Genomic DNA, 26,108 nt, shown 5'->3' on the forward strand with positions numbered 1-26,108 from the left:
TCCGAGAGGTTGAGACCTGGGCAGGGGGCATCTTTAAAATCACTCACTCATTCTTTCGTCCTTTCATCGAGCAAACAGGAATTAGACACCTGGAATCTTCCTTATAGAATTGCTTTGAGGAGTAAAGCAGATGATACTCACAAGACGCCTGGCACATAGTAAGCCTGCAATGCACTTCAGCGATTTTAATTAATATTATTTGCATCACCATTGTAAGGGAGGTAGTATAGGACAATGGTTAAGAGTGTGGACTCTACATCAGACCACCCAGGGTTCAAAGACCAGCTGTACCACTTTCCGACTGTGTGACCTTGGGTGAGTTACTTAACCTCTCTGAATCTCAGTTTCCTTATCTGCAGAATGGAATTATGCGGTACCTGGGAGGATGCAAAGAAGTAGGACCTGAAAGCGTTTTGAAAATGCACCCTCCCAGCTGTTAGCTGCATTTATTAGCACTATCACTCACTAACAGTCTTTCTTTGAGCTCCTTGCTACTAGTTGGGAGAATGCCTTTGGGCATTCAATTTAGTGAGGACACCAGAAAACGCCCTGGACTGCCACTGTCCAATACAGTAACCACTCACCATGTGGCAGCCAAGCCCTTGAAATGTGGCTCTTTCAAGTTCGTATGTGCTGGAAGTGTAAAATACACACTGAATTTTGAAGACAAATTTTAAAAGGAATGTTAAATATATCATTAATATTTTTATATTGCTTACATTGGAAACAACATTTGGGATATATAATGGATTTAATAAACATAGTATTAAAATAATTTCACCTTTTTAAAAACTCTTCTTAACGTGGTCATTAGAAAACTGACAATTAAATATGTGGCTTGCATTGTATTTCTTTTGGAGAACGCTGGTTGAGACCTCCTGTTTTACAGGTGAGCAAACTGAGGTTAGAGAAAAGGAGAGATTTGCCTCAGGTTACACTAGAGGTCAATGGCAGAGGCTGGACGGGCACCCGGGCCTTCCAAATCCTGGCCAGGGGTCTTTGCACCCCACGGGTGCCCCCCGCCCCACACACATACGCACACACTTCCACGCAGACACACATCCCCGTTCTGGAGATCTGTAGCTGAGTCATGCACACCACCCACGCAGACCCTGACTGAGGGCTGTGTTCCCTCCTTACATTTCTGAGCAGGTGTTAGCAATATGTCTGCTTAATCAAGCTCATAAGACAATAACAGATTCCAGTCGTATGGACGATGACACAGCAGGGCTCCTCACAGCAGCGTGGACAGCCCAGGCTTCCCACACTCTCCCCATCAGCATCTTCCTCAGTTGCTGTGTCCTAGGCAAACGTCACTCTGCATCTCGCCTCCTGTCTGCCAGTGGAGGGCTCTGAGAGCAGGCAGTCAGGGAGCTGTCTACACCCGGGCGTCCCCGGCTGCTTACGGCTGCTCCCCCCACATCACATGGTCCTCTCACCCTTCCTCTTCTCCTTCCCTTCCCTTGACTACGGACAGCATTCTTTCCCCCACAACCCACTGTTTCTCAGGCTCATTATCTACAGCCTTTCTTTACTCTCAGTCTTCCTCATCTCCGTCCTTACCTCCATCCACTTCCCCATTCTCATCTCCATCTTCATCTCCATCCTCATCTCCATCTTCATCTCCATCTTCATCTCCATCCTTACCTCCATCCATTTCCCCATCCTCATCTCCATCTTCATCTCCATCTTCATCTCCATCTTCATCTCCATCCTTACCTCCATCCATTTCCCTATCCTCATCTCCATCCCCATCTCCAGGCTCATCTCCAGCCTCATCTCCAGCCTCAACTCCATCTCCATCCTCACCTCCATTCTCACCCCCACTCTCACCTCTTTCTCATCTCCTTTCTATTCCCTTCTCCATCTCCATCCTCACCTCCATCTTTGTCTCCATCCTTGTCTCCATCCTCATCTCCATCCCCATCTCCATTCTCAACTCCATCCCCATCTCCATCCCCATCTCCATCTTCATCTCCATCCTTACCTCCATCCACTTCCCCATCCTCATCTCCATCCCCATCTCCATTCTCAACTCCATCCCCATCTCCATCCCCATCTCCATCTTCATCTCCATCCTTACCTCCATCCACTTCCCCATCCTTATCTCCATCTTCATCTCCATCTTCATCTCCATCCTTACCTCCATCCATTTCCCTATCCTCATCTCCATCCCCATCTCCATCCTCATCTCCATCCTTACCTCCATCCATTTCCCTATCCTCATCTCCATCCCCATCTCCATTCTCACCTCCATCCCCATCTCCATCCCCATCTCCATCCTCATCTCCATCCTTACCTCCATCCATTTCCCTATCCCCATCTCCAGGCTCATCTCCAGCCTCATCTCCAGCCTCAACTCCATCTCCATCCTCACCTCCATTCTCACCCCCACTCTCACCTCTTTCTCATCTCCTTTCTATTCCCTTCTCCATCTCCATCCTCACCTCCATCTTTGTCTCCATCCTTGTCTCCATCCTCATCTCCATCCCCATCTCCATTCTCAACTCCATCCCCATCTCCATCCCCATCTCCATCTTCATCTCCATCCTTAGCTCCATCCACTTCCCCATCCTCACCTCCATCCACTTCCCCATCCTCATCTCCATCTTCATCTCCATCTTCATCTCCATCCTTACCTCCATCCATTTCCCTATCCTCATCTCCATCCCCATCTCCATTCTCAACTCCATCCCCATCTCCATCCCCATCTCCATCCTCATCTCCATCCTTACCTCCATCCATTTCCCTATCCTCATCTCCATCCCCATCTCCATTCTCAACTCCATCCCCATCTCCATCCCCACCTCCATCTTCACCTCCATCCACTTCCCCATCCTCATCTCCATCCCCATCTCCACCCTCAGCTTCATCTCTCTCCCCATCCTCATCTCCATGCTCATCTCCATCCTTACCTCCATCCACTTTCCCAGCCTCATCTCCAGCCTCAACTCCATCTCCGTCCTCACCTCCATTCCCATCTCCACCCTCATCTCTGTCTCATCTCCTTTCTAATTCCTATTTCCTTCTCCATCTCCATCCTCACCTCCACCTCATTCCCTTTTCCAGTCCCTTCCCGACTTCCATTCCCTTCTCCCGGCCCATCTCCATCCCCATCTTTATTCCCGTCTCCAACTCAATCCTCATCTATGTCTCCATCCCTCCCCCATCCCCAACCGCATCTCTAGTCTCATCTCCACGTCCACCCCTGTTACAATCTCTGACCAAGGTCAAAGTGAGCAGCCCCCTTATGTGCCCCGTGCCTGGGAGAGATCCCATGACCCCAGGAGCAGTGCCTAGTCCAAGGCAGCCAGCCAACCACAGGCACAGGCATAAAGTCTACACAACTTCCCTCACAAGAATAATCCCAAGTTCCAAGTCAGGCTCCAGAATGAGCAGTGTAAAGCAAGGCCACCTGGATGTGACCCAGGTGGCACATAATGGCAGAGAATCGTCAACAAAGACCCCTGACTCACCCATCTCTCCCCCACTCTTCTGTGACAGTGCCCAGTGCGCCCACCTGCACCGTTGACCCGGAATGACCCTCCTCGGGTGAAGAGACCCCGCGCAGCATGTTTGCTTGGGGAGGGGTAAACAGCAGACGTGGTGGTGGCGAGAACCTAGACACGGGCTGAGATTCATAATTTACAAACCTCTTCCAGTCACATTATCTCACTCGTGTAACGCCAGCCCTGGGTGGTAGGCAGCCCTCCGTGCTGTCAGTCCACCATCATGGTCAAACGAAGGCCACTACCATAAAACTCCCCTGAATGCACTGACCCCGAGTCAAGCCAGTGGACTTCCCGGTTTATTTCTGACATCGCCTTAGGCAGAGAGAATTAATGCTAGAAGTTTCTTTGATTTTGTCCAGCATCAGGAAAGGCAAGGCGGCTTTGCATCTGACACAGGCGCGCATCACAGCTAACCTGCGTCCCCACTGCTCCCCGGCCAGGGAGGGAGGCGGGAGTGGAAGTTATTTGACACTCGACAGTGAACATCGACACGGCAAGTTAACGGACGGGGGATCGGTTTCATGAAATTAACTCTGAAATACTGCCTGTCTTTATCTTGAAAGCAGAAACTTTGTTTTAGTCATCGTAATTCATTTTGGAGCTAACGCGATGGCTCTTGGCCCTGTAAATCATCCTGTGGCCTTTGCAATTTGGGAGCACAAGGCTGTTCTTATACGAACCCCAGTAGGCCTGTGTCTAACTGTACCACTAGAGTTAAATTCTCTCCCCACCATGAAGGGCCCCAACTCCCCCTGAGGAACTGACTTGAATAGAGTCAGACCAAGCTTCCAGCCCAGGCTCTGCTACCAACATCTCATGAGACCTCGGGCAAATCAACGGAACCACTTGGGCGTCAGTTTTCTCATCTATAAAATGGGTTCCATAAAACATATCCTTGCAACCTTTCAGCTTCCAGGATTTTTGAGAGGAGAAGTAGATGAGAAGACAGACGTAAACGTTCCATAAGGACGGCAAAGGCTGTGTAAACGGAAAGGGATGGTTTATATTATTTCTTTGATTGCCTACACTCCTCCCTTGTCTGTCCCAGGAGCGGCCATTGTCTGGAGGAGGGGATCATCTCTTCTGTTGCTTGGGTGCCAGTTCATGACGTGTTTAGTGCACTCCTGCTCTGGGCGTCATTTATCATGGGATGGTAATCAATTAGATTTTGGGGCGGGATGGGGGAGGGAAAAAGACAATTCACAATTATATTATTCGCAAAAATCCATTCTTTGCTCTCAGCATGCCGGCCCTATTGACTGGCTTCCTTTTCAATCAGCTCCTAGTCATTACAGCACACTTCAAAAACAAGAAGAAAAGAAAACCACCCTCTTATTATAAAAGTGTCCATGAATATAAATGTCCCTCCATGTTCCCTATTTTAATTTCTTTCCTTATTTTTTGGTCCCGCATCTCAGTCTCTTTCCAATCCTCTCCACCAGTCTAGTCTCTCTCTGCTTCTTCAAGATGCTGCTCAGAAGAGCATCTCTTCCAGGAAGCCTTTTGCGCTCCAGCCACACTGAGCTGCCCAAGGTTGCTTCCTCACCTTGCTCACCTCCTCTGTGGCCTGCACATACCGGACCTTCTGCTGGTTGACTCTGCCTCATCCTTTAGGGCTGGCCTTAGTTGTTGCCTCCTCCAGGCAGCCTTCTAGGACTTGGCCAGACTGGATTAGGGTTTATCTTCTGGGTTCCTGGAGCAGCCTTACACTTGTCATCCTTGCAAGTGCTTGTCCTTCTGTCCTTGGTCCATGTCTGTTTCTCCACTAGACTGTGTGTTCCCTGAAGTCTGGGGCTTTCTCCTTCTTCAACCTGACCTCAGAGCTGGTGCAAGCCTGCCACACAGGGATTCAATTTCAATTCCTATTTCCTTCCTTCCTTCCTTTCTCCCAGCACAGGCAGGCACACAGCCTCTTGGTGGAGGGAATCCCACAGGACCCTGTAACGCCCTGCCCCCAGCTCTAGCCTGGTTGTGACCGGTGCCACCTTCCCCATCACCTTGCTCCCAACGCACCGAGATTTTTCTGTAGGGGGAGGTCCGTGAACACCCTGAGCTTATTCCAACCCCAAGGCCTTTGCCTCTGTTGCTCCCTCGGCCTGAACTCCTTCACTCAGCTCTTCGCATGGCTGAGTCCTGCTCATCTTTCAAGTCTCGGTGCAAATGGCACCTCCCAATCTAAGCCAGGTCCCCCTTTTACTCTCTGTCACAGCACTTTATTTCCCCATAGAGCCCATCATAATGCATGATTCTTTCATATATTGGTTTGCACACTTCTTCTCTGACACTCCCAGTGGGAAGCACTCACCACGAGGGCAGGAACCCCTCTTGTCTATCACAGCACCCCAAGGGCCTGACACACAAGGGTTTGCTCAATCAGTATTTCTCAGATGGATGAGGGAACGAGCGAGGGGAGGGACCCAAGTGACGTGCCCTCCAATCCCTGCCCAGTTTGGAAGGGCTGACCGCTCCAGCCCAGCCCATGCCCCCCTCTCCCAGCGGAAACCCGAGGAGGAAGACCCCACCAGGGGGAGGGGGGACTCCAGCAAGAAAAAGAGAGGGAAAAAGCACAAGTCTTTGGTTTATGAGAAAATTAAATATTGAACTGAGTAGTAACAGCAGCCAAGGGGAAAAGAAAACCTGACAAAAAGCCCCAGACGGAGCTGCCATCAGCGACAGGAGAGAGAAACGCAGCGTCTGTGCCTGTCTGGGCTGCCACGGCCCTTTTATGTGGCAGCTGCTGAGCAAAGCCCACTGCCCCTTCCAACAGGAAGCGGGCGGAAAGCCATGTGCTGATGCAGTGGCGAGGGGTGGGGGACCTGGGGTCTAGGTCATTGGGTGGCTGCTGCCCGGGACCCTCCCTACCCGGGGACAGGAGCTTTTCTGAGTGGAGGAAACTCAGTGGCTGCAGGCATAATGCATCCCCTGCTTCCACTTGGCAGGGAGCTGGCTGGCAGCCCCTGCTCACCTGCCTCGCCCCCCCTCTGCCAGCTGTTGTGCTTTCGCAGTGGTGGAAGATAAAATTAACAACCCCAACTGGAGGCTCTGGCTGCCTGCTTGCGGGGAGCAGGGGCTGCTGGAGCGGGGGCGGGCAATCGGTGAGGCTGGGCAGAGCAGGATGCAACTCCGGTTACTGCTGATGGAGAAATAAAATCCTGCTCGCACACGCACTTAAAGGGGTAGAGGCGAGGCCGGGCCGCAGGTCTTGGTGTGGGATCTGGATTTGCGTTCTTGGTGCTGTTTCGTGGACTGTGCCTTTAACCTGGTGGTTCTCAAAGTGTGTTCCGCGGACCAGCAGCATCAGCCTCACCTGGGAGCTTATTAGAAATGAGCCTCATTCCAGACCTGCTGGATCAGAAACCCAGCGCTGGGGTGGGGTCCAGCCAGCTGGGTTTTAACAAGCCATCTGGGAGATTCTAATGCAAATTCAGCGTGTGAACCACTGGTTTGACATCTCTAGAGATAACAAGACCCACTTGGTGGGGGTGGTATGTGCACTAAGTACCTGGTCCAGGGCAGGTGCTCAGTAAACAGTAGGGAAAATTATTGCTGATGGGAGGGTAAGGCTCAGGGGGATTAGAGAACCTCTGGCTTCTCGGGGGCTCAGCACACAGGCATAGGTGGAACTCTCCAGAGACTGGCTCTCTGCACTGATCAGATCAAAGGACCTCAAATCCTCAAAGCCCCGTCCCTCAGAAGTCGTGCAACTTTCTGCTCATGCCTTGATTGGCAGCCTGTCAGTGTCCCCAGTTTTCTGATTGGCCTCCTGGGCCGCCAGTCCCATGTGGACCCTCCCTGTGCCTGGGATTTGCCGGCTGGAAGCAGCCGGTCCTGCAGCCTGCCTGTGGCTACCCCGTGCGACCGCCTGGGCCCTTCCGTGCCATTGTAGTTTATGTGGCAATAGAGCGAATGTGTTCAGGCCCACGATAAGTGCCATTTCTGCAGAGATGAAATCTATGGGGTGTGACATGAATCCATTTTAAACAGCAGCAAGGCTGGCTATTTGGGAGATGTTTTCAATGTATCCCTGAGGTATATATTACACACATGGGTGATTTTACCAGGTGCCATATTTGTAGCTTTCAGAAAGAAGCCTCTGGAAGTGCACGGAAGCCTGAGGGGGCCCTGGCAAGTGGGGAAGACCTGGCCAGCGGCCGTGGCACCCAGCTCAAGCTCTTCCTGCTGAAGGTCAACTTCAGGCTGCTCTGAACCTCCCCCTCCCCCAGAGAGTAGTGGGCTGGGGCTTGGAGACTCTGGGTGGGCCCCACGCCCTCTTCCCTACCCTGGGAAACCTCTGTGCCTTCCAACAGAACCACGTACCCCAGCCCCGGGTTCTCGGGGTTAGAACAGCGGGGGAGCCCTGTTGGATCTGGATTGGGATCCATACAAATACAAAGGCCAGGATTTGAATTCCTGGCCTTCCCCACCCAGGCCCTGGCGCTCCTGGCCCCGAGGTCTCCATCCGTCAGTTCCCAGGTGGCATGTCCCTTAGGCAGGTGCTACCTTCCTGGGCCTCGCCCGCAGAGCAAGGAGGACACCGTCTCATGTGGGGAGCTTGTGAGGACTGAAGTACAGACAGGGGCCGCGCCTGCCAACCTCCTTGGAAAGCCCGCCCTGCTCCCTGCCCCCCCCCGCCCCCCCCCAACAACTCCCCACTGGGAGCCCTCCCTCCCAGCGGGAGATTTCCCGGGGGCTCTGCGGCCGCCGGAGTATTTCCTGTCCTATCAGCATTTCGGGATTGATTTCCTGAGTCAAAGGGCAAGTAAATCATTCTTGCCGCTTACTTCTCATAAAGCAATTTCCAGGAGACACGAGGAGCGGGGAGCAGTGGAGAAGGGGCTTTGGCAGGAAGGTGACTGCCCGTTTTTCCTCTCCGACATTTTACTAGGAAAACTGTCAAACCCATCCAACAGTTCAGAGAACTGTGCAATGAGCACTCATGTGCCATCGCCCCAGCTCTCCAGTGGTCACTGAACTCTGCCAGCTTTGTGGCACATTGACGGGATTGTGTCTTTTTAAAGGGGTGAGGCAGAGCTTCGTCCCCAGCGAGATCCAGCTCCTGGCCAGGGTGGAGGGGCTTGATTTAGGGGTGAGGGGGTCTCAGAGATTCAGCCCACGCGGGCTGTCCATGTCCCGGGGCCTCAGCCACCTGTGTCATCTCTGACCTCCTAACCTCGTCCCTCGCAGGCCCTTTCCAGCCTCAGTTCTCTCATCTGTAGAATGGGGATCTCAACAGCGCCTGTCGCACTGGCTGCTGAGAGGGTGGACCGAGCTCCTGCTTGTGAAGTGCTGCGCAGGACGCATGGTATGGTGAGTCCACGTACCAGGCCGACGGGGGGTCCATCGGCCGTCCCATTTGTCAGCAGTGACCTCCATCCCTGGGCCGGGAACAGTGGGCAGCCTTGGTCTACACTACTCACTCTGGCTGCTGGCCTGGGAGCTCCTCAGGCTGGGGACACTGTTCGCTCCACTGACTAGGGCCCCAGCACAGGGCAGCACAGGGCAGAGCTCAGTGGCGTCTGCAGAGTGGACGCTGGCAGGGGTCACTAGGGGGGCGGATTCACTCAGTCAGTGTCCTCCTCTGCACCCTGAGCTGAGGGCCCATGGGGTCCCCAGGCACACAGAGGGCGGTGTGGGGGCTGGGGAGGGCATTTGACAGTCCTCTCTGCTCCCCGGCGGTCACCCTGGGGCAGGTTCCACGCTCAGTGCTCTAATGCATCGGAGCTGCCCAGAACCCAGGAAGTCGGAAGTATCGTCTCCATTTTACAGAGGCAGAAACCGAGGTTTCAAAGGCACGGTCCACAGCTACGCAGCCGGCAAGGACCCAGGCTGGAACTTGAACCCGCGTCCGGCCGAAGCCCTCAGCCAAGCTCACAGACCTGAGTGCCCGGCTGGCCTGCTGCTCACCTGCTGTGGGATCTCTCCCAGGGCCTCGGCTTCCTGCCTGACCGGTGAGGTGGCTGGACTAGGCGAGTCCTAAGTCCTCTCCAGCTTGAAAACTCTATGGCTCTGGGCAGGGGAGGTCGAGGCAAGCTACAGCAGGAGGGCTGAAGGTTAGGGAGGAGGAGGACTCGCCAGCAGACAAAGCCCAAGCTCTCCCTGATGAGGAGCCTCAGGAGTGCGGTCTCTCCTCTGATGGGCCTGGGGTCCACGGGAGAATCAGCCGGGAGGGTGTGGCCGGCACCAGAGTTCCCTCGCTCCTGCTCCCAATGTCCAGGCTGCGGCAGGGAGTTCCCAGCCTGCCCGGCTCCTGTGGCATCCCTGACAGCCTGGCCTCAGGGGCCTGCATGGCCTCGTCTTTCCTCTCTGTCCATAGCCACGCCCGATGGGCGGAGGGCAGCAGGGCCCGCGCAGCCTGGCATGAGAGAAGCGCCTTCCCAGAGGGCCTTTTCCTCACCTCCCCACCTCCCACCAAGACTGGCACAGCAGGTGGCTTTATAGGGGCTCAGGAGCCAAGCTGACGCATCCTGGCTCTGCCACCTGTCAGCTGGGTGACCTTGGCAAGTCGCTTGCCCTCTCTGTGCTTGTCTCCTTATCTGTAACACCTGGGACATCTGGATCATCATAATATTGACTTGATAGGGTTCTTGTGAGCATGATGTAAAAGCATTCAGACCCTGGCCTGGCACCCGGCAAGCGCTGAATAAACGCGAGCCACTGTCGTTATTGCTGCTGTTATTATGATCCCATCGCACTCCCTGCTCCTTCCCTGTGCCCTGGGGTCCTGCCACACCACACGGAGCGCTGCCGACCTTCCACGCTTTCCTGCTCCCACGCCGTTGCCTACAGGCTCCTTCTGTCTGAAACGCCTCCTGTGCTGTCTGCCCCCAGCCCACCAGGCCTAGCTCGAGGCCACCTCCTCTGTGCAGCCCTCCTGATGCCTCCTCCTGAAGGAGACTCTCCTCCCACACCCCTCAGCTGTGCCCTAGTCCTCTCTTACCATCCTTGTTTTCCTTCTGCTGGAATTCTGGAGACCTGTGCCCTTCTCTGTCTCGCCCATCACTCAGGGACTCCTTCGGGGCAGCGGCTGGGTCTCACCGCCCTCTCGTCATCCCTGGAGCCTGGAGGTTAGGCTCTGCGTTCAGAGAGAGGGGCTGGGACTCTTGGTCACCCACTAGCCATGTGATCTTGGGCAAGTGGCTTGCCGTCTCTGAGCCTCAGCTTCCTCTTCTGTAAAATGGGAATACCCACCATCCCCCTCTCACCAGCCGTCGTGGGAATTAAAGCAGAGAACACGCATAAACTTACTATAACGCCTGGCACGTGCGGCACGCTCCATCCGTGCTGGCTCTTGTTGTTAAGATGATTGTGAGTGTTAAGATTATTTGTTATTAAGATTATCACTCCCAGGGAGCGAATCCTGCCTCCTCATGTACAGATGGGGAAACTGAGTCCAGGGCATATCACAAGCTGGCAGCAGAGATGGACTGCTGACTACCAGCCCAAGCCAGCTTGGAGTGCGGGCCTGGTCTCAGTTTCCCCTTCTGCACAGGAGGCGGTGGGGTTACTTCCCCTCCCAAGAGTGACTAGGGCAGCAGATGCTCTCCCAGGGGCCAGCTCCCTGCCTGCCCCGCCCGCTGTCTCTGCTCCCCCAGCTCCCGATACAGCTCTGTTCACACCTGTACCCTCCGCCTCACGCCTGCTCCTTAAATCACGGCCACGCACTGCCGTCTCAATGGCCACATATCACTCGTAGTGAAGGGGCCTGTCCCAGGGAGGGGAAGTTTACCTTCTGCCGGAGCCACTAAATCCAGCTCCCAGAGGCGGCAAGGACAAAGCATCGCACCAACCTAGCAGTCGTCAAGGTTTAAGAGCACCTGCAGGCCCATCCTTGGGGGTCCGGGAGGCTGAGGCCGAGAGCTCAGTGCGGTCAGCGAAGAAAGGCAACCCTGGAGCGAGAGGTGAGGCCCGGCCTGTGAGACACAGAAGGGCCAGGGCGCTGGGGAGGGCCCCGGGGGGCTGCAGCCGTCTGCCTGGACAATGCCAGGGAGCAGATGGGTCTCACCAGCCCGGCTCAGGAGGGCGAGATGGGCCACTCGTGAGAGGCTGTAGAGAGGCTCCTAAGCCAGACGGTCTGGGTTTGAAAACAAGATCTTCTATTCACTTGCTGTGTGACCTTGGGCAAATTACTTAACCTCTCTGGGCCTCAGTTTCCTCATTTATTAAAATGGTGAGAATAGAAATACCTACTTCCGAGAGTTGTGAGGATTAAAGGAATTAATATATTTAAAGTGCTCGGAGCAATGTCTGGCACCCCGTAACCATCAAATTCACCACTACTATAGTATGTCCTGGCTGCCCCATATTAGATGACTCTCAGTCCTTCTCCCATAGCAGGTGCATAGGAGGTGCTTACAAATGCTGGTTGAATCAAGGACTTGCAAGTGTGAGGAGTAAGTGAGCAAATGGTCTGTTTCCCTTGGGGAAGGGCTGGTGACATCGGCTCTGCGGCCCCGGGGACGAGATGCACAGAACACTGCGTGCTGTTGACTGTGCCATCTGCAATCGCTGGTCAGAGAAGGTACGCAGCTTCCCAAATCACGCCCAATGTGTGGATGCACTTTGGAAGCCTTGTCCCCATCCCTAGCTTGGGGCCGCAGGGCCCCACGGAGGGAGAGGCAATCAGGGAACGTGGGATGCGGGCTCGAGGCTTCCCTGCATTAGCAGACTCAGTTTTCTCTTCTGTAAAATGGGGACGCTGATCTTGCTGGCTTCACAGACGGCAGGGAGGAGCAGCTGACGTGCAGCCCGAATACTCCGTGCTGTCCCCGTTGAGAGGAGCCTTGTCCTCCGTCTTCCCAGCAGTCTCGTGTAGTGGGAACTTCGGGGGCTCTGGCTCCCAGCAGACCTGAGCTCAAATCCCAGCCCCCTCACTGCTGTGGGACATTGGGCAAGTTCCCTGACCTCTCTGAGCAGTCTGTGGTTTGCCCACTGTAACTGAGGCAGCATAGAGCCTGCCTGCAAGTGGGTAGACTAGAGAGAGGACTAGGGGCCAAGGGAGGGTCCCGGGCCTGTTGCTGAGCACACAGTGGGCTGCGGTCCAGGGTACTACTCCTTTGCAGGGCCGTGTTCAAAGAGGGAAGGACAGAAGATTCTAGAAGCCTGTCCAGGAGGCAGTCAGCAGGCTCGGGCCTTTGGGGCTGAAGCTGAGAAGCATCCGTCCTTGGTAGATGACCCAGTTATGCAAAGTGCTCCTCTGAGCCCCAGACCCATCTGTCTGGCTCATCTCCGAACCGGCTCTCAGCGGGTGACCTCAGCCAGCTGGGGGCCGGGGCGGGCAGGCGGGCAGAGTGGGCACCCCTCCTCCAGGTCCCTGGCCAGGTCCAGGCACTCAAGACGGTGGGGTCCAGTCTCTGAACACGTTCTGTGTCCATCCTGGAAGATTGGCCACTCCAGCCTCAGTCCTCTGGACTGGGCCCCTCCTCCAGCAGCCGAGCTCTGCCAGCTGTCTCCGGCCCCCCGCTGCCCGTCCAGTGCCCCCTCTGAAGCTCTGGCTGGCGGGGGAAGGGGAAGCCTGCAGAGGTCCTCAGGACTGCAGTCCCGGCCTCTCCACCCCGGCGGCCCGTTTTCTATGGTCACCATCTGCTGAGTGAAGTCACATGGTTTCACTGGTACCTGCTTAAGGGACTGTCTCCATCCAGAGCCAGGTCCTGCCGTGTCCTCCACATTTGTTCTCATCTTTCCCATTGGTCCCCATGTTCTGTGGCTTCTGTCTGGAAACGCCTCCACGTCCATCCTCTCCTGCCCGAGCCCTGGGCTGGCTCCTGTCGTCTCTCCTCTTCTAGCCACCCGCTCTGCTCTCAGAACGTGCCGGCAGATCCAGCCTGAGCAGTTTCTATCAGCACCATCTTATTTCCTTGTCACCACAGCCCCGTGAAGTAGGAGCCTTCACCACCCGAGTTGCCAGATGAGGAAACTGAGGCTTGGAGAGGGAGAGGTGCGACGAGGTGGTGGGGGAGGGGGGCAGGATGGGACTCAGGGCTGCTGGCTCCGTTCTCTCCTGCCCTCCCCTCAGTGGCCAGGGCGGGAGGCCAGGATCATCACCGCGTGGCTGAGAGAGCTCCCGCTGGGCTGATGTCACTTCCCGCAGCTCCGACCCCGTTCCCTGATCCCAGCGACATCTACAGGGCAAAGCTTAGGGCCAAATGGATGAGAAGGCAGAGCCTGGAGCACAGGCTTTATATTTCATGCCCCAGCGGGGGAGGTGCTGCAGGAACATCCATTAGCAGATAGGGAAACTGAGGCTCGAGGAGATTAAATAACCCGCCAGTGCAGCATCATGGTTGGGCCTGTGGGCTCTGGAGCCAGCCTGCCGGGGTTTGAATCCCAGTTCTGTCCCTTCGGGGGATTGGTAACCTCTCTGTTTTCAAACTTATAAGATGGGGAGAGTGCACCTCACCTTGGGGGCTGTTCTGACAATTACGTGCACTAACAGGCGTCCAGCAAACTGTGCCTGGTGGACAGTATATGCTTGAGAAACATTTGCCACTTTTACGACCAGGAATTGCAGAACTTGGTTTGAAACTCACGGCTGAAGCCGAGGCCCACGCCTTAGCCCCTCCTCGACTCGCTGAGGAATAAACACTGTTTCCGGTCAACGGCTTGAACAGAGGGGTAATTCTTCACCTGGGGACTCCCCACTCCTCTCCTGTGCCCAGCTTGGAGCACCTCCGGCACCTGGGGTCACTCACCTGGACTGGGTGGGAAGGGGGTGGGGAGGGGGTTGGAGGTGCACCTGCCCAGACGTTTGCTGGGGTAACAAGAGTGCCCAGGCCTGGTCCTCAGGACCCTGGGGGCTTCTGGGGTGGGAGCTGGGGGTCTGGGTTCATACCCTCTCCCCCTCAGCACCCTGGGATTCTTCAGTGGCTCTGGCCTGGATCCCAACCCGTCCACCACGCCTCCTCTGACAGCAGCCTGTGCTCCCTGGAGCCTGTGGCCACTGCCGTCGCCTGGGGCCAGTTCATGTAATTAGTTCGAGCCCAGCAGGTGGCTCATCCACGCAGGCTCCAGGACCGGAATGAGCTGATCATTTTTCACCCAGCAGGCGTCTGGGGCGCTGAATCTCACCTCCCAGCTACCCTGCCTGGGGACCCCCAGGGATTCTCAGACCAGCCTCCCTCCACTGCCCTAACCTGCCCCCTGGCCTGCCGTCTACACCAGCCGCGCGCTGGTTCTCCCTGGGGTGTGCCCACCCCCTACAGCTGTCCTGCGTGCTGCAGGCTTCTTGAAAGGGGCTTCTGCAAACCCAAGCCCGCTGCCCTTCGAAGAGCAGAGTTGTTTCCTCTGTTTGGCTCAGTCCTGCGTGCAGACCTCCCCGCCTCACTTGAAGCCACAGACATTTCTCCTTCCTGAGTCGGGAGATGTCCTCGACACTCCAGTTGTTGGTCCTGGAAATGCGTTCCTTTTCCAGAGAGGAGCACTGGGCTGAGAGCCAGAGTCTCAGGGTCAAGAATCTGGTGTTAGAAAGTGGAGCTCCAGATCCCTAGAAATCCTGGTTTCTGGTCTGGTCTCACGGGAGTGGGCTCAGCCTCCATCCCCCGCACGGTGCCCGTGGTCTCTTTTCCTGGGGGGCCCTCACCAGCCCCGGGGTGAGTTTCTCGTAATGGGAAAGCTCCGAGGAACCGGCCACAGGGGGACGCCTGTGAACTCGTTGCCCAAAGTCACACAGCAGGTGAGCAATGAAGCCAGACTGGAGGGGGCCAGCTGGCTTTAGAAAGCACCAGCAGGGCCTAAGGAGAGACTTATCGATTGATGGACGAGAATAGAGTCCAGAATAAACGCTCGTATTTACAGTCAATTGATTCTCGACAAGGATGCCAAGACAACTCATTGGGGAAGAGGAGTCTGTCCAAAAAGTGGCGCTGGGACAACTGGACAACCACATGCAAAGGAGGAAGGTGGACTTCCTCATGCCATGCACAAAATTAACTCGAAACAGACCATAAACTAAACGTAAGAGTTAAAACTACGCAAACGCTTAGAAGAAAAACACGGGGGTAGATTGTGACCTTGGGTCAGGCAAGGGCTCCTTAGATGTGACACCAAAACACGAGTAACAAGAGAAAAAATATGCAAACTGGACTTCATCAAAATGAAATCCTTTTGTCCTTCAAAGGACGCCATCAAGAAAGTGAAAAGATAACTCACAAAATGAGGGAAAATACAGGCAAATAACATATCTGAAAAGGTACCTTTATCTGCAATAAAGAAGGCTTACAGCTCATTGATAAAAAGACAAATAACCCATTTGTCAAATGACTGACAAACTCAGCAAAGAATCTGAAGATATTTCCCCAAAGAAGATACCCAAATGGCCAATAAGCACATGATAAGACACTCAACATCGCGAGCCATCGGGGAAATGCAAATCTAAACCGCGATGAGACACCACTTCACATCCACTAGGGCGGCTAAAATCAGAAAGACAGATAACAACAAGTGTTGGTGAGGATGTGGAGAAACTGGAGCCCCCATACGCTGTGGTGGAAACGTAAAATGGTGCAGCTTTGGAAAACAGACTGGAAGTTCCTCATAAGGTTAAACAGAGAGAGAACATTTGATCCAGCAATCCCGCTCCTGGGTATATACCCGAGAGAACTGAAACTCTATCTTCACACAAAAACTTGTACATGAATATTCATAGTAGCATTATGGACAATAGCCAAGAAGTGAAAACAATCCAAACGTCCATCATCTGGTGAATGGATAAACAAAATGTCGCATATCAGTGGAATGTTATTCAGCAAAAGAAGGAATAAAGTGCTGATTCATGCTCCAGTGTTAATGAACCTTGAAAACATTCTATGGGGTGAAAGAAGTCACAAAATATCACATATCGTATAATCCGATTTGCACGAAATGTCCAGGCAAATCCACTGAGATGGAAGGTGTATTAGTGGTTGCCTAAGACTGGGGGGAGGGATGTGGTCGGGGAGTAATTGCTGATGGGGACAGGGTCTCTTTTGAGGGTAATGAAAACGTTCTAAAATTGGTTGCACAACTGTGAATACGCTAAAAACCATTGAATTGTACACTTTAAATGAGTGAATTTTGTTATGTGAATTATATTTCAATAAAACCATTTTTAAAAAAAATAAGGCGAAAAAAGCACCAAATGCATCTGATAAAAATACAGGAAACCATACTGAAAAAAAAAGAGACGGGCTATGCAAAGTCCATATACAGCTGCGCCCTGGGGTGGGAGTTGTGTCCCCTGGTCCCAGGTTTGGAAAGCATAAGGTGTGGTTTGGTGCCATTGTGGCCTCAGGTTCCAAAATTCTACCTTCATCTGCCAACCTCACTTGGAAGCCTCAGAACAGAGATAGGAATCCCAAGATAGAACATTTTATTAATGCCGATCAATACCTTGTGACTTCTAGAAGAGCAGAGTGGCAGGGTTTAGAGGCTGCATTCATCCCCGCTCTGCCACCAGCTGGTGGGGTGGCCTGGGAAAATGACCTCAGTTTCTTCACCTGTCGAAGGGGAAATGGTACCCACCTTACAGAGTTTGTGATTGTTCAATGCGTTAATTTACAAAGAGCCTAGCACAGTGCCTGGCGTATTAGTAAATGCTCGGTGAAGGGTGATCCATGTGGCCGGGAACAGTTCTGATCACTTGTTATGGGCACCCCTGGGGACTTCACATGGTTATCAAGCCTCGGTTTCTGCATCTGTACCACGAGCTGTCTCCCTTGATGGAAAAAAGGTTCCACGTGGCAAAGACTTTGCCTTGTTCTCCATTGCGTCCTCAGCACTGGAACTGTGCTTGGCACGGGGAGATGCTGAATGAGTCGTCATCGAATCAGTTGCATGAAGGCGTGAGGTCCCCATGGCTCAGGCCTCACTTGTTCAAGTGTCAACTTCTCGGAGAAGCCTTAGTGACCACCCTGTTTAAAACAGCCCCTGTCCCTCTGTTGTGGCTGCATCTGCTTTGCTCAAACACCCTGGGATATACCCCAGGCTCCAGCTGTCTGCTGTTTGTGTCTGCCTCCCTGCCCACACTGTGGGTCCATAAGGACGGGGAACTCTGTCTGTCTTGTTGCTGAAGCTAAGTCCCATGCATATGACAGCGCCTGGAACGTTCTGGGTGCTCAGCAAATATTTGTTAGGTAATGAACGAATGAAGAATGAATGAACGAGAGTTAGAATGCTTGTGTGAGTGGACATTCAAGTCACCTTCAAATATATTTGAACAAAAAAGCCATTCTGATACTGTTTTTACTAGAAAGGAAGGTCAACACTGGACTGTCCATGTCCCCACAAGTGGACACTGACCTGGATTTGGACCCAGATCTGCTGGACTCCAAGTCCAGTGCTCCTTCCATGGGGAGGGAGCAGTGAGGGGGCCCTGGGTAGTAGTGGATGGGAGAACCTCCCCATGGGGCCTGGGGCACAGGAAAGGAGAAGTCGGGGGCAGGGATGTGCTCTTCCTCCCACACCCTGACAGCCCCCCGACCGTCTGAGTGCTTGAGTCCGAGTGCTCCAGGCTCGGCCTCCATCTTACCGGGGTCCCCACTCTCTCCATTTGGCACCCCAGCCCCCAGGCTTGCTTGACATTTGTGTTGCTAACAGGCTCTGTGTCAGAGGTAGAGACCATTCCCTTGGGAGTTCAGAGTTGCCGTTAGGAGCACCAGCTCCAGGCAGGCGGGACCCCCAGCTCTCTCCCTTGTGTCGGGAGCCCCTTAAACCCTCAGAGCCTCTGTCCCCTCACCTGTGAAATGGGGATGACAACGCCTGGCTCCAAGAGCTCTCGCGAGGGCCACACGATTGACCGTAGGCGGAACACTCAGCACCGTGCGTGATGGAAAGTGGCCTTGATTATTAGCTACGGGCCGACGGGGCCCCTGGGTGGCAGTGCTGTGTGGTGAGGGTGGCAGAGAAACCTGCCTCCCCGTCTTCTGGTGGAACCTGAAGACCAGCGTCTTTGGCTTTGGCGGGGGCCGGGGTGTCTGTGCCTCACAACATTTAATTGATTGTAACATGGCACACTTAACACGCTCCTCCACATAACCTGCCCCCCCAAGATGAGACCCTGCTGTCCTTCCGTGACTGTGGATAATGCCTTCCCGGGCCCGGCACGCGGCTTTCAAATTGGCTTACAATTTATCTGCAGCTCGGATAAAAACATTTTAATGACTGTGCGGCATGAACCCTTGGTGTCACCCACGGGGCTCCGGAATGCCTTTCCCCACCACATTGCGGGGACGTTATAGGCGTGAAATTACAGCCGCTCTCGAATTTTGATCTCCACCCGGAGGGCTCTGGCAACAGCGCGTTAGAATGCGCTGGATGCAGGCGCGGTGCTGGCAGACCGGGGCCGGCTCCCGCAGAACTGCTCCGTGCTTTTGACACAGGGGCCCTGGGCTGTACCCAGCGCCTCGGCTCCCCCCTCCCACTGTCCTGGGAAGCTTCCCTTTGACCCCCAAATTGGGGACGGGGCTGTCTTGCCCCACCGTTGGCTGTCACAGTCCTTAGGGTCCACTGGCTCCGAGGGTGGGTCCTTGCCTGTGTGTGCATCATGAGAAGGGGTCTACGCAGTGTCACAGAGAGGCCAAAACAGTGAGGAGATTGCCATTTTTGAAACTTGCCTTGAAACATATTTAAAGGAGATGGTCATGGAGGTGGGAAGGGAGTAAGACCATTTTTAAGCCTTTCTGCTTGTGCCTGATGTTTGACTGACGTGATTACTGTTTGTCGTAAGAGAAACCCTTTATTGAGAACTCGGAATGAGCCAGACCCTGGGCTCAGAGCGTTCTGTTCTACCGATCATCTCGTTTAATCCACCCCACCCTGGCCGGGTCGCTTCCTTCTCGGAGCCTGGGCCTACGCTATGGGCACAGCATCGTGCCTGCCGCTCGGGCTGCTGCGGCCGCTGGACTGTGGGAGAGAGCCAGAAGCTTCCTGGCACTCAGCCCGCTGTCTCTCGCAGCCCTCCCCACCATTCCCGACCGTGGTGAGCCCAGAAGCCGTGTTGCTCTGGGACAGGGCCAGCCACACTCCCAGGGGTCCCAGAGCAAATCTTTTCCCTTCTTGGAGCGTCCTCTCTTCATCTGTGAATTAGGAATAATAGTAATCCTGGCCCCAACGGCTGTGGCGAGGATCAGGTGACATGTTCAATGGGAGGCACATTGGAACCGGCACAAACCGGCTAAGCGTGAGGCATAGCAAAGTTGGGACATATCCTGGCTCCTCCCCTGGGGCATGTGGGGCCAGGACAGGCTGACGCTCAGGGTGGAGGCCAGGAGGGCAGGAAGGCAGAGGCCGGGGGCCTCACCGCTCCAGGAACGGGGCAGAACTGGGCCCCCTTCCACGGATTCGGCGCGTGAAGCTGTGACACTCATTGCTCAGACTGGCTTAAAGCTCCTCAGAGTCACGAATCATGGACGTGGCTTCTCCCTGCCGGGGCTGAAACCAGAGGCAAGAAAGAGGCCGCCACAGCTGTGCCCAAGGGCGGGCAGCTGGGGACAGGGAATAAAGACAACAGAGTCTGACCTCCTGAACCTTTTGGCTGCCTCATGCTGGGCTCGGTCTTGAGCAAAATTTATCTAATTTAAACTTCACAGCCACCCCAGGAAGTAGGTCTCCTTATCCCTGTTTTACAGATGGGGAAACTGAGGCCCAGGGCGGCCTACGGACACCGTGATGGATCTGGGATTCGCACCTAACCGTGTCTGGCCTTAATTTGTATGCTGAAGAAGGGGGGCATTCTCCTGGGTCTGGGGTAGGGGGAGGTGGGTATTGGAAGGAGGAAGGAGCATACATTTGCACATGGACAAGAGTCTAGACGCAGATGTAGATACATAGATGAATCGATATAGGTATATACAGAATGAGCATTTTTTGAATACTCAGAGGTTTAGACTAGTGTCCTCGAAGGGTGGTCCCGGCGCCTGCAGCACCAGCATCACTGGGAACTTGGGAGCAATGCAGATGCCCAGGCCTGGCCCAGATCTGCTGGGTCAGGAGCTGCGGAGGTGGGCCCAGCAGTCTGCACCTTCACTGGCCCTCCGGGGGATTCTGATGCAGCTCAGGTTTGAGAACCGCTGGTTTAGACCACAGACTTTGGCCTCAGATGGCTGTTATGACCCCAGACAAGTCACTTCTCCTCCCTGAGCCTCGGTCTCCTGGTATAGTGGGGATTATAACATCTCCCAGCTCACAGGGCTGTCGCCAGGATTCCATAGGATAATGTGCGTGAGGCCAGAAGCTCACGCACTGTCGGGCACAGGCCAGGGAGGGACAGTAGCTGCGGCATCAGCTTAGTGAGCACGCGCGCACTGGCCCCATCAGGGGACAGCAGGGCTGAGGACACCAATGGCAAATACAACGACCTCTGAGCAGCAGGGTCAGTCAGAGGACTGACTGAGATGGGTGGGTGCTGTTTCAGTGAGAACTCTGCCCAGGGATGGGCTGAATTTCCACAAGTCAGAGCCGTCCTGTGTCTGGGGCCCCGGGAGGAGGGCGGGGGTTACACTCTTGGCCCTGGCCCTGCCCCTCCCTGGTCCCTCCTGGCAGCCTCAGCCTCCTGCCCACTGACTGGGATCAATCAGCTGTCAGCCCATCCCCCAGTGCCTGCCTCTTTCCATCGGGAGAAGCCCAGGGGCTCACAAACCTCCGCTCCCCAGACGGTGAGACAGAAGGAGAGAGGTCTCGGCTGGCCGTGCCACGGGCAGAGAGGAGCCGTGCCTGCCAGAAGTACGCCGCCATGCTCAGCTGGGACCACGGGCCGGCTATGCAACCCAGGCGGCTCCCATGAGACCTCTCTGTGCCTCAGTTTCCTTGCCTAGCAGGTGAGGTAACAGACTCACAAATGTCAGAGCTGGGAGAAAACTAAGGATTATCTGGTGACACCTCCTCATTGTATGAACGAGGAAACTGAGGCCACAGAGGGAGAGTAACATGCTCAGGGACCTTTGGTGATTTAATGAGGATCGTGGGCCTCATGGAGGAGGTGGCTTTTGAGGACCACGTCCTTGCTCACAGGCACAATAGAACGAAGCCTCAGCTGGAGTGTCTACACTGCCTCCAGCAGTACAACAGAGCTGATCAGGGAGTTAAGACGCCTGGGTTCTGGCCCCAAGACTGAGCTGCCTGATATCATAGGAAGATTTTGTGATCCCGACTGTGTGACCTTAGGCAAGTTGCTTGCTTTCTCTGTGCTTCCATATCTGCTCCTGCAAAATGGGGACAGCAGTACTGGTACCTGCTCTTGGGTTGACTGTGAGGACTAAAGGACATAACAAGGACAGCGCTCAGCCCGGCAGCCTCCGAGGGGCCCTCCCTGAGTCCTCTCCCTAAACTAGCTGCCACCCCACCTCCGTCACTCTTAATCTCATTACCCTGCTTGATTTGTTTCCCTGTATTTATCACTATGCACTCATCTCACTTATTCACCCCGTGTGTGTTTTACGCTTGTTCCATGCACTGGGTGCAAACTCCCCAAGGACAAAAACGTCCTATGGAAGGTGTGTGGCCATCACCTGGCATAGGTGGCACCTACGTGCACATAGTAGGTGCGCCATAAGCACCTGTTGAATAAATGAATGCGTACATGTCCCTCATCAGACTGGGAGCCCCTGAGGGTACAAACTGAGTTTTGTTCTTCGCTGGGTCCCCTGGTGTGAGGGGCCCGGGGCCGGGCACTGGGAATGCTGCTTGTCCGTGTATTGCAGGAGCCGCTCAGGGAGGGCGTGACTGCAAGGGGGGCGCTTCCAGGGACCGCCACCCCCTGCGTGGCCCGTCCCCCAGGAAGCAGAACATGCCGCGTGCTGCCCCTGCGGGAATCAATGTCCCTCTGGGGGTCTGGTCTTTGGAGGTCTTCAATTTCCCCAGAAGCCATGGCTTTGGACGCGGCCTTTCTGCTTTCATTGATTGCCGAGGACGGGAGACTTTAGTTCCCCGGTCAATCTCATTTGGTGAGAAAATCAGAGAACATGGGGCCCAGAGTTGACCCAAGCCCCGGAATTCTGACAGCAGAATGCAAGAGCGCACCTGGCAGGAACTCAGTGCTGGCCGGGGCTTCCCAGATCGCGCGGAGCAAGGGCCTTCTTTTTACAAATGGGGGAAACGAGGCTGGGCTGGGAGACGCAGCCAGCCAGAGACGGATATCAGCATCATTACCTCCATTTTGCAGACTTAGAAATGGAGGCACAGACCCGGGGTCGGAACCTGGGAGCCGCGACACTCAGCCCAGCGCACTTCCTGACTCGTCACCCACTGCTTCAGTGTTGTGGAAAAGGCCTGGGAGGTCCAGGGAGGGCACACGTGGCCCGGTCAGAATCATTCCCTCTGCAGCAGGTGTGCCTCCCCCCGAGATGCATCTCAGGCCCCCCAGGTAGGCTCCAGGGCTGTCCTTCCCCCAGGGGAGCGCCCACCCCCACTGCACTTTCCCCACGGGTATTTCCACGAACGTGGCTCTTGGCTTCAGCCTGCGGAAGGTGCCCACACCGCTGCTCCCACAGGGCCCAGGACCTCCCGCCCCATGTCCCCACCAGGCCACAGAGCCTGGAGCTGGGTGGTCCATGAAGGACCCACCGGGCCTGCATCCCACGCCCATCTTACAGAAGTGGAAACTGAGGCCCAGGGACTGTGACAGCAGGCCCTCAGGAAGCTCTCAGCGTTCCTTCAGGTCCTCATTTGTCCCAAACAACGTGTCGGGGCCCCTCCAAATGCCCCGGCCACCAGCATCCGGGGATGAGGCACGGCCCCACCTTCAGGAGGGCAGAGCATCAGTGCTGGGTGGAGAAGAGCTCCTAAGAGCAAATCCTTGGGCGGCAAGGACACACCGGTCACACATTGGTCACATGTTGGCATGGCCGGCCTCCTGCCCCTCGAGAGCAAGGGTGGGAAAGAAGGGCGTCCGCTGCCAGCACAACAGGCTTTCGGCAGGTGCTTCCCCGGACAGCCCCTCTGTACAGCGTGCACCCATGCACGCATGCACACACACGGCTCCTCACTGCAACGCCGGGGCCAGGGCCCTGCACTCACCCATGACGTTGAGGAAGATGTTGCCTGAGGCCAGGACCACCTTCTCCCTCGTGGCGCGGTCGTAGATGCCCACGTGGCACTCGTAGGGACCGTTGTCCGAGACGCGGACCTCGGGCAACCTGCGGGGAGGCAGAGGAGCAGGGTGAGGGCCCGTCCTCCGGGACCACAAGGCACAGCTTTCAGAAAACCAGCCCCAAAGCCCCCCCGCTCAGCCTTCGCTCAACAAACGTCCCTTGACTGACCACAGGCCCATGTGCTGTGCTGGGAGGAGAAGCAACATTTACGGAACACCGACTGTCTGCCAGGCCCTGTGCTTGGCGCTTCAGAAGGTGAAGGTGTGGGCTGTGTATTCAGCTGGAGTTAAATCTGTGCTCCTTGCTGCTTCGATGAACTGGGAATGGTGGTGGTGTCCACGCTCAGGGGGCCCTGAGGATGACGGGATTAAGAGGCACCTGGAGGATGGGCAGGCTCAAAACCGGTACCCCAGGCATCACCCCACTCACTCCTCTGGGCCGCCCTCCACGTAGGAGAGGATCGTGACTCCCATTTCAGAAACCTGGAGACTGAGGCTCCAGAGGCGGATGTAACTACCTCCTGCAATATGGCTAATAAGAACCAGGATGGGAACTAGAATTCCCCTTTCCACACAGCCTTCTGTCACTCTACGCCCAGCCCTGGGGACTTGAGAAGGAACACAGTGAAATTCCTGTCTCCAAGGAGCCCCTCCCATTGGACAAGGAGGCAGAGAAGCTAACCAGCACGTAAATCACCAGGAAAAGGGTGAGCTGACCCGAGCACAGAGTGAGGAACAGCTGGTTCTGCCAAGGTAGTCAGGAGGGCCTCTCGGAGGAGGCGACCCATGAGGATGGGAGAGACGCCCCCAAACTTTCTGGATGTTTCCTCTAAAAGGCCAGAGAGTAAATATTTTAAAGTTTGTTGCTCTTACATCTCCGTCACAACCACTCAACTCTGTCCTTGTGACACAAAAGCAGCCACAGACAGTGCGTGAGCAAATCAGTGTGGCCGTGTTCCAATGAAACTTCATTTATAATCATTGAAAGTTGAATTTCATATATTTTCATATGCCATGACATCTTCTTCTTCTTCTTCTTCTGTTTTTTTTTTTTTCTCAACCACTTAAAAGTCTGAAAAACATTCTTAGTTTACAGGCTGCTAAAAAACAGGCTGGATTTGCTCCGCAGGCTGTAGTTTGATGATCCCCATGTTAGATCCTTCCACAGGGTCAGGCCATGCTGACAAGTGAGTCGGTGCTTTGTTCTCTCTCTCTATGGAAAACGCCCACCGGGCAGCTCTTTCCTGCCTCCCGTACTAAAGGAGCCCTGATACGGGGTCGGGGAGAGCCGAGTGCGAATCCTGCCCCGCCAACAGTGCGCTAGGTGACCTTGTGCCAGTCAGGCCGTCTCTCTCTGAGCCTCCATCTTCTCATCTGAAATACGGGGCTGAAGCCTCACAGGACTGCAGCAAGGACTAAAGGTGAGGATGTCACGGCAAGGCCGCTGTCAGCAGGGACGAGCGACTATCAGCTCTTGCTCCTTTGCCCTGTGAAGCCCTGCGGGCGAGGGGGCGCCTGGCAGGGGGATCTGGACGCTGAAAGGGAAGAGCCTCAACCTGGAGTTACGGAGGCTGCACTGATGCTGCGTCAAGGAAACCTGTGCGTCCTCCAGCAAGTTCCCACCTTCTCTGGGCCTGACCACGAGGCCAAAGGGAGCCTATTCTGGCCGCAGCTTGGAGGAAGTGGGGTCTCCGTGTTTGGGTCTTAGAGGTTCTCATGCCACAGCAGAAAACCTGGGGAAGAGGTTCAAATTCTCGGAACTCGTAGTGAATGCCAGGCATGGTGCCCTCCCCGCCCAACAGTCCTATCAGAGAGACCCCGATGGGAGGAAGAGAGGGCGGTGGTTGGGGCACAGGCTCTGGGTGTGCGTCCCAGCCCTGCCACCCCGAGAGGGGGGGTTTCCTTTAATCCAGTTCTTCCTTCCCACCCCCTTGGGGACACATTTCCACTCTGCTCAGCTGAGCCTCTCTCTCCCATCTGTTTCTGCTGAGCAATCTAACCTCAGATTCACTCCTTTCCTCTCTCGTCTCAGCTGTCCCCCCATCTTTGTCTTCAAGCTCCTTTTTCCTTATGACTCACTGTCCCCCACTCTCTCCCCTCGCCCCCCACACACATGGGCTCTCAGCTTCTCTTTCCACTGCTGTGGGGCTGTCGTCTCCGGAGCCAGCCCATCTAAGGCTCCCCCCTCCCACAACCCAGCCCTCATTAGCACAAACAAACACCTTCATTTGCATAGAACACACAGAGGTTGACATCTGGTCTGCCGACTGTCACACAAGGACTTGAGGAACAGGGAGCTTTTCATCAGGAGACTTCGTGAGGACGAGGCTGCCTCCCTCCCCACCCCGGTCTCAGAGGGAGCGGCGACAGTGGAAACCGCAGGAACCGTCTCCTCTGGCAACTACTTCCTTTGTAACGCAGCTAGACTGAAAAATAGCCTCTCCACCGGGCACTGTTGCTGAGTGACAGAACCTGGAGTGACATGTTTAGGTGGCACTCATACGTGTCAGTTATAGAGGCGACCTGCTTAAGTGACTTGC

General features: G+C 55.0%; 1 protein-coding gene across 10 annotated transcripts in view; it reads right to left on the minus strand.

Annotated features, from left to right (window-relative positions):
• IGSF21 (immunoglobin superfamily member 21) overlaps positions 1-26,108 on the minus strand; it is a 242,185-nt gene that overhangs the window by 18,190 nt on the left and 197,887 nt on the right. For all 10 annotated transcript variants that reach the window (XM_070252282.1, XM_070252290.1, XM_023635625.2 and 7 more), the window contains exon 4: positions 23,496-23,614. In XM_070252282.1, the coding sequence (XP_070108383.1) occupies positions 23,496-23,614 (119 nt within the window). The remainder of the gene's footprint in view (positions 1-23,495; positions 23,615-26,108) is intronic.

This window comes from Equus caballus, chromosome 2, assembly GCF_041296265.1.
Source record: "Equus caballus isolate H_3958 breed thoroughbred chromosome 2, TB-T2T, whole genome shotgun sequence".
Taxonomy (NCBI): Eukaryota; Metazoa; Chordata; class Mammalia; order Perissodactyla; family Equidae; genus Equus; species Equus caballus.